This window comes from Tupaia chinensis, unplaced genomic scaffold (assembly GCF_000334495.1).
Source record: "Tupaia chinensis unplaced genomic scaffold, TupChi_1.0 Scaffold000493_1, whole genome shotgun sequence".
In the NCBI taxonomy this organism is placed as follows: Eukaryota; Metazoa; Chordata; class Mammalia; order Scandentia; family Tupaiidae; genus Tupaia; species Tupaia belangeri.
In genome coordinates this window covers 1,627,689-1,638,911 of record NW_006160005.1, presented here as the reverse complement: position 1 = coordinate 1,638,911, position 11,223 = coordinate 1,627,689, and the positions used below count along the sequence as shown (strand labels likewise).

At 43.7% G+C, this 11,223-nt stretch overlaps 1 protein-coding gene across 1 annotated transcript in view; it reads right to left on the bottom strand.

Annotated features, from left to right (window-relative positions):
• The window catches only part of CFAP52 (cilia and flagella associated protein 52), a 92,478-nt gene that overhangs the window by 80,387 nt on the left and 868 nt on the right, over nt 1–11,223 (bottom strand). Inside the window, 2 exon segments of the mRNA XM_006156404.3 lie at nt 2,185–2,321; nt 2,711–2,910. Of these exon segments, the coding sequence (XP_006156466.1) occupies nt 2,185–2,321; nt 2,711–2,910 (337 nt within the window).

The following is an 11,223-nucleotide window of genomic DNA, read 5'->3' as shown; positions in this document are numbered from 1 at the left end:
ATATTTTTTTTTTATTTTAAAGAATTATTATTTATTTAACTTTCTTTATTTTAATTTGATCAGAGAGAGACAGAAAGAGAAAGAGCAGGAGAGAGAGCGAAGGAAAGTCAGAAAGCAAGCCACCAGGTCTGGGATTCGAACTGTGGTCAGGCATGTAGGAGTTCAGCACCCTCAACCACCACGCCACCTGCTGGCCCTCCCCCAAAAATATATTTTATTGCCAGAAGGCATGTGCACTCTCTAAAGAAAGACGGAGATAGATAGAGAGGGAGGAAGCATTCCCGATAGGGTGTGGTCATGCCGCAATCCCTTATCCTCCATCTTCCCCCTCCTATCAGGATTTTGGGTACATGTACATATGTGCATGACATGTTTTTCAAGTCACTGGGTCCAGAACTCGAACTCCTCACTAGGCCATGGGGGCTCCAGCCACCTTAATCACCACACCACTGGCGGTCCCATCTAATACAATGCTTTCGAATGCACTCTCCCACCTCGAATTTTATTTCTCAGTGTTCTCTACCCATCAAACCTGACTGTGAAGTCACTCCAGAGCAAAGATCATATCCTGACAGGGCAAGATTACATGTCACCTCTCTGGACCACACAGTGCACAACGGTGATGCAACTGAAACCCCATAGTAAGGTACTGGGCTGGGCCAGTCAGTGGCGTAGTGGTGAAGGTGACAGGATCCCATAGAGACGATTGTGTGGTGCAAATCCCAGAGCTAGTGGCTTGAAAACCACATTGGGCTCATGTGCACATGTGCCCAAGATCCTGAGAAGAGAATGGAGGAGAAGGGATTACACCCTACCCCCAGGGGGTGCGTTCTCCCTTTCTGTCTCTCTTTGTCTGTCTCTGGTGAGTGCACACGCTCGCTAGCAAATTAAATTTAAAAAGGAAGGTCCTGGGTTTGCTTTGGAGCCTCCTCCCTCTGTATGCTGGCACATGTGCGCACGCCCATGATCCAGGCTGGCTGTGGCTGGCGGGGGGGTGGGGTTGTGAAAGAGCCTATTGCTGTGACTTTCTGTCTCTCTCTCATGGAAGAAATAAATAAACTTACACACACACACACACACACACACACACACACATCTGGAGTCACACTACCAGGTGTGTCTCCCAGTTCTGTCATTTTCTACCTCATGGCTTTTTTAGCTCCTCATCTGACATTTGGCACCAAGAGCTTGCAGTAACGGAGCTGTATCTCACTGATTCAATGAGATAATGAATCAAATCTTCAGTACAAGCCGTCCCACAGTAAAAGCTCAAGAACACGTAGCCACTGGTTTTGTGTGTGCGTGTGTGTTTTTAAGGCTTTTTGCCTTAGGATGTGTGCGCTCACCATAGAGACAGACAGAGACAGTGAGAGTGAAAGTGAGAAATCACCCCCTGGGAGATGGCCATGCAGCCATCTTTTCTCCTCCATACTCCTCCTGGGATCTTGGGCATGCACACACAAGCACCTGACTTGAGTTTCAAGCTACTGGGCCCAGGACTCGAACCACAGTCGGCCACGTGGGAGTCCAGCTATGTAACCATTATGCCATCTGCTGGCCCCTAGCCATCATTTTTAATAGTGACGATGATGATGATAATGAGGAGGATGATTTTCTTTCCCAGCAACGTGTCTTGGATTTAGTTGCACAGAAGAATCTGTGCAATTTTTTCGGCTGATGGAATCAGACTCTGAAGGTGGAGCCAGGTTTCTGTAACTTCCTAAAGCTGCCCAGATGACTTCCATGTGCATCCAGGGCAGAGAACCTTTTTTTTTTTTTCCCCCTAGACAGGGCACACATACTCTCCAAGGAATGGAGAGACAGACAGAGGGGGAAAGTGAGAAAGCAACCCCCCAGGGGGGGTTGGTCTTACCACAATCCCTTCTCCTGTATTTCTCCCTCCTTTTGGGATTTTGGTCACACATGTGCATGCACCTCCTGTGTATTTCAAGTCACCAGGTCTGGGACTCCATGGACATTGTCGTCTGTGTGGGACCCAGCTCATGTAACCACCAGGCCAGGGGCTGACTCAAGAAACAGTATTTTCTGCTGTTTTTCTCATGGCTTTTTACACAACACACACTCAAATATACAGTCCAGAAGAGAACATTAGAGGGGACAGGGTACTTGACCCTTCTGGAAGCATAGCTGGCAGAAAATAAGTAAACATGTTTAGTTCATTACCTTCCATCATCTGGGCCTCCTAGCGATACCAAGTACAAATCATTTGGTGAAAAGGCCAGAGCTTCGATTTTGCCCTTGTGAAGTGACAGCCGAGCAATCAGCTCCCTTTTCTTATAATCCCACAAAATGATATCTGCCTGGGGGCAAGAATACACTGTCAGATCATAGATGGGCTTTAAAGAATCTGGGCGATAGATACGCCTCTTGATGAAAAATAATCAATAATGTCACGCTTCTAGAGATTAGATCACGTTTTATAAACATGTCGTATCAAAAGCAACAAAATGAAAACAGGATTGAAGCGGGGACTTTTGTTCCTGAGCGGTATCATTTGCAAACTGCAACAACTGGTATGAGAACATCGGATTCCTTCACTCTCAGCCCGATGGAATGAAAATGAATGACAAGCGAAGTCAAGAGGTAGAGGGATAAAGCACAGGGCCGCACAGAGCCAGCAACCTAAAGTGGGCAGTTCTAGCGAGCCCCTCTGCATAGGGTCACCATGTGTTATCTTCGCTTCGTGTACCTTGAACCCCATGAATGTGACTTGTCCAGAGGCAATGTAATCTCCGCTCTTGGAGATGGCCAGACAGGAGACGTTGTTATTGTGGCCGTGTAGGAAATTCTGCTCGTGAGTGTTCAGTGCCTGAATGAGGAGTGTGCAACCCAGAGGATAAATGAGGTGCTCCTGGTCAGGATGACACTTGAGACCGGTCGGCACATGTCCTAAAAGAGAGAAAATAAAATGAATGACAATCAGGTGGGAGCCTATGTGGCCAACGTCATGGTTTGAATACTGGATACTGCAGCTAGAGAAACATAGTGGGCACACACGTAGGGGCTCCTCAAAATCCCAAAAGGAAAAATGGTCAAGGAATCGTGGTGTGACTATCCTCCATGGCGGTTGCGTTCTCACTTTCCTTCTCTCTCTTTCTGTCTCTCTCTGGTGAGCACATAAGCTCTATAGCAAATAAAAAAAAAAAAAAGGAAAGTCATGGGTAAAGATAAAAACCTGGCTTATCTTACCTAGCATAATGTTCTTCAGCTTCATTTATTTTTTAATGACCAAATCGTATTTGGTTACACACACACACACACACACACACACACACACTACATTTTCTTCATCCACTCATCTGCCAATGGGCTCTTAGGTTGTTGTGAAGCTTTTGTGAAGTGTAGGCTGTTGTGAGGCTTTTATGGATAATGCCACAAGAAAGAAAAGCAGTTCGGAACATCCACTGAATTAAATTGCAAGACGGAGCCAGCAGGTGGCATGGGGTTAAGACTTCCACATGGTGGACTGCAATTCAAGTCCAGGACCTGGCGATTTGAAAATCATGTCGGGCACATGTGTGTGCCTGCCCAAAATCCCAGGAGGAGGACAGAGCAGAAGGGTCGCAGTGTGGCCATCCCACCTGGGAGGTGATTTCTCACCTTCCTCTCACTGTCTCTCTTTTGGTCTCTCTGGTGAGCACACACACCCTATGGCAAAAAACTAAAAACAAATCAATAAACTCCCAAGAGAGGCATAGCTTGAGGCCTTTGTCAGATCCACATCCACTTGGATTACTGTCCTAAAGGCATATCTTAGTTTACAAACCGATGCCAAATACAGTACAGATTTACAAAGTGAACCCCTACCCTTCTTCAGGATGTTCCCAGAATCTGTGCTAGGAAGAATAATGGATAACCAGTCAGTCGCCCATGTGATTTTAAATGGACCTATGTGAATTCTCAGCAAACTTTCTAACTTCCCTTCTTCTTGCCCATCTCTTTGTTACATAAACTAGCTCTCTCAGCAGCCACATTGGTGCACGGTTCCTGGGCAACTACGTCTGTGTCATCCGGGCAATGTGTCCTAGACCGTGGCCCAAATAAACATCGTTCACGTCATCACTGTGTGTCAGACTTCCCTTTCAGGTTAACAGCTGCGGTGAACGTGTCGGTGCAGATAGCTCTTGAAGACACTGATTTCATTTGCTTTGGATATACACACAGAAGCGGAATTGTGTTCTATAGTAGCTCTGGTTTTTATTTTTTGGAGGAAACTCCACACTGTTTTTCATAATGGCTGTACCAATTTACATTCCCACCAACAGTGTACAACGGTTGCCTTTTTCTCCATATCCTCACCATTGTGGTTTCTTTTATCTTTTATCTTTCTAAGAGATGTGAGATGATGTCTCCCTGTGGCTTTGACTGGCATTTCTCTGACGATTAGCGATCTTAAGCACTTTTTCATGCACCTGTTGGCCACCTGTATACCTTCTTTTGAGAAATGTCTATTCATACCCCCAGGTCCTACTTTTCTTATATTTTTTTCAAGAATTTTTTTTAAATTGAATTTTATTCATTGTCATTTGATTTTATACTTTTCTGAAGTTGACCAGAGAGAGATGAGAGAGAGAAGGAAAGTGAGAAAGCAAGCTGCCAGGTCTGGGACTCGAACCATGGTCAGCCATGTGGGAGTCCAGCCACCTTAACTACCACACCATCTGCTGTCCCCCCTCCCCTTTTTAAAACAAACCTGGAGGACATTATGCTATGGGAAATAAGTCAAACATAAAATACAAATTCCACATGTTTTCCCTTACATGTGGAATCCAAAAAAGCTGAACTCCTAAGAGCAGAGAGTACAGTGGTAGTCGCTAAGGACTGGATGGTGGGGAAAACGGGGAGATAGTGGTCAAAGCGTACAAAGGTCCAGTTACGTGGGATGAGTAAGTTCTAGAGACCTAATGTACAATATGATGGCTACAGTTAATAATGTTGCCTTTTCTACTTGAAAATGGCTAAGACAGATTAGTTTGTTTGGTTTTAAGGCTTTTTCGTAGGGTGCATTGCTTGCTGGAGAGACAGAGAGAGAAAATGAGAGAGAAAGTAAGAAATCACTGCCGGGGGGATGGCCATGCCACAATCCCTTCTCCTCCATTCTCCTCTTGGGATTTTGGGCACGCAAACCTGGTGTGAGTTTCAAGCCACAAGATTCAAGACTCAAAATGCAGTTGACCATGTGGGAGCCCAGCCCCTTATGCACTATGCCACCTATTGGCCGCAACAGAGTTGAGTTGAAGTGTTCTCATTGCATAACTATATGAGGTGAATATATTCTCTTTTTTTATAGTTAATAATTAAAAAAATTACTGTAGAATGTGTGCACTCCCTGGAGAGAAAGAGAGAGAGAGAGAGAGAGAGAGAAAGAGAGCAAGAAAGCAGCCTCCCCAGGGGGAATGGCCACACTGCAATCTCCTCTCCTCCATGCATACCCATGCACATGCACCTGGTGTGTTTTTCAAGGAGCTGGGTCCGGGACTCGACCTTCACAGTCGGTCATGAGGGATCCAGCTGCATGAGGTGAATATGTCAATGAGTTACTGTGGGAATTATTGCACAATGTATATATACTACATCAAAACAGCAATTGAATATCTTACATTTATACTACAGAAGCTTTTTTAAAAATCAAGTATACTGAAATGGAACTGGAAAAAAAAATTTGTTTTAAATTTGGTTGCAGGGTACTCAGAAGGTCACACAGCAGTAAAATGCGATATTCTATGGAGCTGACCAACATCGGAAGGTCCTTGGTTCATCTCTAGAGACCTCCCTGAATCATCTGGGCACACTCAAACAAATGAACAAGGGCTGGCTACAGCTGGGGGTGGACTGCAGTGTCCAGATCCTGCTGGGCTCTCTCTCTCTCTCTCTCTGCTCCTCTTGCTCAGGGAAGAAACTGAAAAAAATGAAAAAGAAAATTCAGTTTCAATTCTAAGAGTGACCACTAGGAACTCGGAGGGCGCCTCTCAGGCATCTTCAGAGAGGTTTTACAATGAAGCCTCTTTCCTCAAGCAGCTCCCATCCTCCAAATATTTGCCAAGAACCACCTGGACAATTACAAACACTGTACTGTGTTTAAATATAAAGTAGACTTATGTCTTCCCTTGTGGGACCAGCAGTTAGCATAATGGCTATGTCGCTGGACTCCCATATAGTCGATCGTGGTTTGAGTCCCGGATTCAGAGGCTTAAACTCACACTGGGCACGTGTGCGTGAGTGCCCAAGATGTTGACAGAAGAATGGAGAAGGGACTGCAGCATGGCCATCCCCCCTGGGGGGTGACTTCTCTCTTTCTGTCTTTCTCTGTCTTTCTGGAAAGTGCATGTGCCCTATACCTAGCGAAAAATCTCTCCACAAAAGAAAAACGAAAAAAAGAAAAGGGGAAAAAAAAGTCTTCCCCTGTTACTTATCTTAGGTTAGAATGCTTTTGGTCACTCTTTACATTTATTTTATAATATAAATTTTAAAGTTAGCTTAGCTAATAAAAAATCATTGTATTTTTATTGAGATAGTAGTAAATATATAATAATTTTTATTATAACATATTATACTTCCTTTTTATTTTTTTGAGAGGTTTTTGCTATAGGGTGCATGCACTCACCAGACAGACAGAGACAGAAAGCAAGAAATCACCCCCAGGGAGGATGGCCACTCTGCAATCCCTTCTCCTCCATTCTCCTCTGGGGATCTTGGGCATGCACGCACATGTGCCCGGCGTGAGTTTAAGCCACAGGGTCCGAGACTCAAACCACGGTCGACTACATGGGAGTCCAGCGACGTAGCCATTACACTAACTGCTGGTCCCACCTTATACCTCCTTTCTAAAAACAGGTTATGTTTCTCCATGAAATCTCCTTTCATGTCCCCAGTATTGTATTTGGCTTTTCTTTGTACAGATCCTACACATTTCTTTTTACAATTATTTTTGGGTATTAAAATTTTTTTTTTGTTTTTATTTTCTACTCAATCAAAAGTCATAAATAATATTAATATAGTTTTCTGGTTTTTAAAATGAATCCTTCTTTTATATTTACCTCCCTCTGGAATTTATTCTGATGCATTATGTGATTCCTATAGCTAAATGAATTGTTTTCCTCAACTGGCCAAATGTAGTTAGTGAATAAATAATTCCTTTCTATACTTTCGCTTTTAGGATTTTACCATTGGGCATGTTTACTCACTGCAGGAGGAGGAAGGAGAGAGACAGTCGGACAGAGAGAGGGAAAATGAGAAAGCACCCCTTGGGGGGATTGCCACCCACAATCTCTTCTTCTCTGAGCTCGTCTTGGGATTCGGGGCACACAGGCACATGCATCTGGTGTCATTTTCAAGACTCCAGTTCTGGGCCATGTTGCAATCCAGCTTCTGAACCACCATGCCCCTCTTTCATCTTAATTGTGAGCCTTTTTTAAAAAAGAGTTTTCTCATAGGGTGTGTGCACTAGCCAGAGAGATAGGGAGAAATAGTGAGAGGGAAAGTGAGAAGTCACCCCCTAGGAGGGAAGACCACACCACAATCCCTTCATTGTCCTCCTGGGGTTTGGGGCACACACACATGGACTCAATGTGAGTTTCATGCTGCAGGGTCTAAGACACAGACCACGGTTGGCCATGTGGGAGTCCAGCCTCTTAACTAACTACAATGCCACCTGCTGGCCTTTAAAAAAAAAAATGTATTAGCTATAGGGCATGCACCCTCAGGAGAGAAAGAGAAAGAAAAAAGTGAAAAAGGATTCCCAAGGGGGAATGGCCATCCCGCTATCTCTTCTCCTACATTCTCCCCTTGGGATTTTGGACATGCAAGCACATGCACCTCCAGCCACTGGGTCTGGGACCCAAACTGTGCATTCCACCATGGGGGATATAGCAGCCTTAACCACCATGCCACCACTGGCCTAAGTATCTCTTTTTATGACATGAGTTCTTATAACACTAAGTTTCGTTTCCTTTAGGGAAACCTATTTTACTAAAAATACATTTATTTTTTCTAATAACAGACTCCTTGTAAACAAGCATATGGCTACCAATATGGAAAAAAAATAAAATTAGATCCTTATTTCACACCATGCACAAACAATACCTGTTAGGTAGATCAAAGATCTAAACGTGAAAAAAACAAAACTTCATTTATACACAGAATGTAGAAAATGACTTTATAACCATTATACCAAAAGAGCAAATCATTACAGGAAAGGCTGATGTATTTATCTAGTTAATAACATCCAACAGCAAAAGACGAAATGAAAAGAACAATCCAAACCAGGAGAAGATATCTACAATGTACATAAAAGACAAAGGATAATCTCCACATAAAACGAAGAACTCCTGCAAAGCAGTAAGAAAAACACCAACTGGGTCAGCAGCTGGCATGGTGGTGAAGGTGCTGGATTCACACATGGCTGATCACAGTTTGAGTCCTGGACCTGGCGGTTTGGAAATCATACTGGGTGTGTGTGCACATGTGCCCAAAGTCCCAGGAGGAGAATGGAGGAGAAGGGTTTATGATCCGGCCAGCCCCACTTGGGATGAGGCGGGCGGTGATTTCTTACTTTCCTTCTCACTGTCTCTCTCTGACAAGCTAACGTGCCCTATGGGAAAAACAAAAACAAAAACAAAAACAAAAACAAAAACAAAAACAAAAACAAAACAATGCTTGGGGGAAAAAGGAAAAACACAAACTGTCTAACAGAAAAATAAGTAAAAGACATGAAAGGGTAATTTTTTTTTTTGAGAGAGAGGTTTTTGCTATAGGGTGTGTGTGCTCACCAGAAAGACAGAGAGAGATAGAGAGACAGAAAGTGAGAAATCACCCCTCAGGGAGGATGGTCACGCTGCAATCCCTTCTCCTCCATTCTCCTCTCAGGGTTTTGGGCAGGCATGCACATTCCCAGTGTGTTTTAAGCCACCGAGTCCAGGACTCGAACTGTGGTCGACTACATGGGAGTTCAGCCATGTTACCATTACACCTTCTGCTGGCCTCCCCCCTTGTGTTTCTATATATGTTTTTATGTACACATTTCTGTCACATTCAAGATATATCATTTGGAGGCATCAAGTCTTTATGATTTTCTCAGAATTTATCTCAAGAGACAAAGCTAAAAAGCCAAAAGACTTAGCTATGCAGATGCTCTTTGTAATATTTAAAAATAAATACTAAAACCAGAAATTGTTTGAAATTCTTAATAGGGCATTGTTTAAGTAAATTCTGGCATATATAGGTGACAGAATATAATAATTATTTTAAAATTCTATCATATAGTATATTTATTACTAAGGGAAGAACCACATGGTATACTAGGAAGTGGAAAAAAGTCTAGTTATAAGAAAATGCATACAGCATGAGTACACTTCTATTAAAAATTGGGGTGGGCCAATGGTGTGGTGGTTAAGAGCACTTGACTCCCACATGGCTGACTGTGATTCGAGTCCCAGATCCAGAGGCTTGCTTTCTCACTTTCCCTCTCTCTCTGTCTCTTACTCTGACGCTCTTGGGTCAGATTAAATAAACAAATAAATGGGACCAGCAGTTTGTATAATGGCTATGTCACTTGGACTCCCATGTATTCGACAGCGATTCGTGTCCCGGACCCGGTGGCTTAAAACTCACACCGGGTACGTGCGCGTGCGTGCCCAAGATCCCGAGAGGAGAATGGAGGATGAGGGATTGCGGCGTGGCCATCCTCCCCTGGGGGGTGATTTCTTGCTTTCTGTCTCTCTGTCTCTCTCTGTCTTTCTGGGGAGTGCACATGCCCTATAGCAGAAACCTCTCCAAAATAAACAAACAAACAAACAAAAGAATAAATAAATACAGTTAAATAATTCTTTAAAAAATTTATTTATAAATGAGGGCAGCACCAATTATTTACAGATGGCAAGCAGGTAAGGCACTGGACTCCCACATGGCTGACTCCATGCTTTGCGTCCTGGACCTGGAGGTTTGAAAATCATGTGGGGCACTTGTGCATGCGTGCCCAAAATCCCAGGAAGAGAATGGAGGAAGAAGGATTGTGACGTGGCCATCCCCCCTGAGGGGTGATTTCTCACTTTTGCTCTCTCTCTGTCTCTTTCTAGCAAGTGCATGTTCCCTATGGCAAAACCTAAAAAAAAAAAAAAAAAGAAAGAAAAGAAAATTATTTATAGTTTAATTACATTTGAAAGGATCATGCCCAAAGTTTAACGGTGCTATCTATAGACAATGTAATGAAGGCTACTTTTTCTTTGGGTTTCACTGTACTTTTCCAACTTTCTAAACTCATTACAGATTTATTTTTGTATTCTCAACATACAGTGTATTGTTTGGTGTATGATAGATCTAAATAACTGTATATTGACTATGTGAGAGAATACCAATAATCAAAAAGCAATAAGGTAAAAACCAATTTGATCAATTGGGGCCTTTCTTACTTGGTCTGAGAGGCTACGAAGCAGCATGAACTCAGTTGCAGGCTCTGTGTGTGTGTCTCAACGCTGACCAGGGACCTTCTGCACTCAGGGATGGCTACTCCACCCTTTGACCCAGCTAGCTCTAAAGATGGCTAACATCTCAGTTTTAGGTACCTGTTTTCTTTTTTTTAATTATTATTATTTTTTTTTCTTACAGAGAGATTTTTGCTATAGGGCGCGTGCGCTCACTAGAGAGAAAGCGAGACAGAAAGCGAGAAATCATCCCCTTGGGAGGGCTGGCCACACTGCAATACCTTCTCCTCCATTCTCCTCTCAGGATCTTGGGCTCCGATGCACATGTGCCCAGCATGAATTTTAAGCCACCAGGTCTGGAACTCCAAGTACCTGGGAGGCCACGTAACCATTACCCCTCTGCTGGTCCCTCTATATTTTGTTTTAAAATGTTTTTGCCAGACAGTCTGTACTCCCCAGAGGGAAGAGGGAGAGAAAGTGGGAAAGAACCCCGTCCTCCCCATAGGGGATAGCCACACAATTCCTTCTCCATCTTTCCCCCTCCTGTAGGGATTTCGGGCACGCAGGTCCTCACACATAGCGTTGTTTTTCAGACTGGGACTCTAACTACGCACTTGGCCATGTGGGAGCCAGCCACCCTAACCACCATGCTACCTGCTGACTCGAGAGTGTTCTATCAGAGACTGTTAAAGTAAAACGGGGAGCTACGAGCTACTCAAAACTTTGTAAACCGTCAGTGATTCTACATCTACCCCATTACAATTTCAGAGCGTCCAGGCTTCAC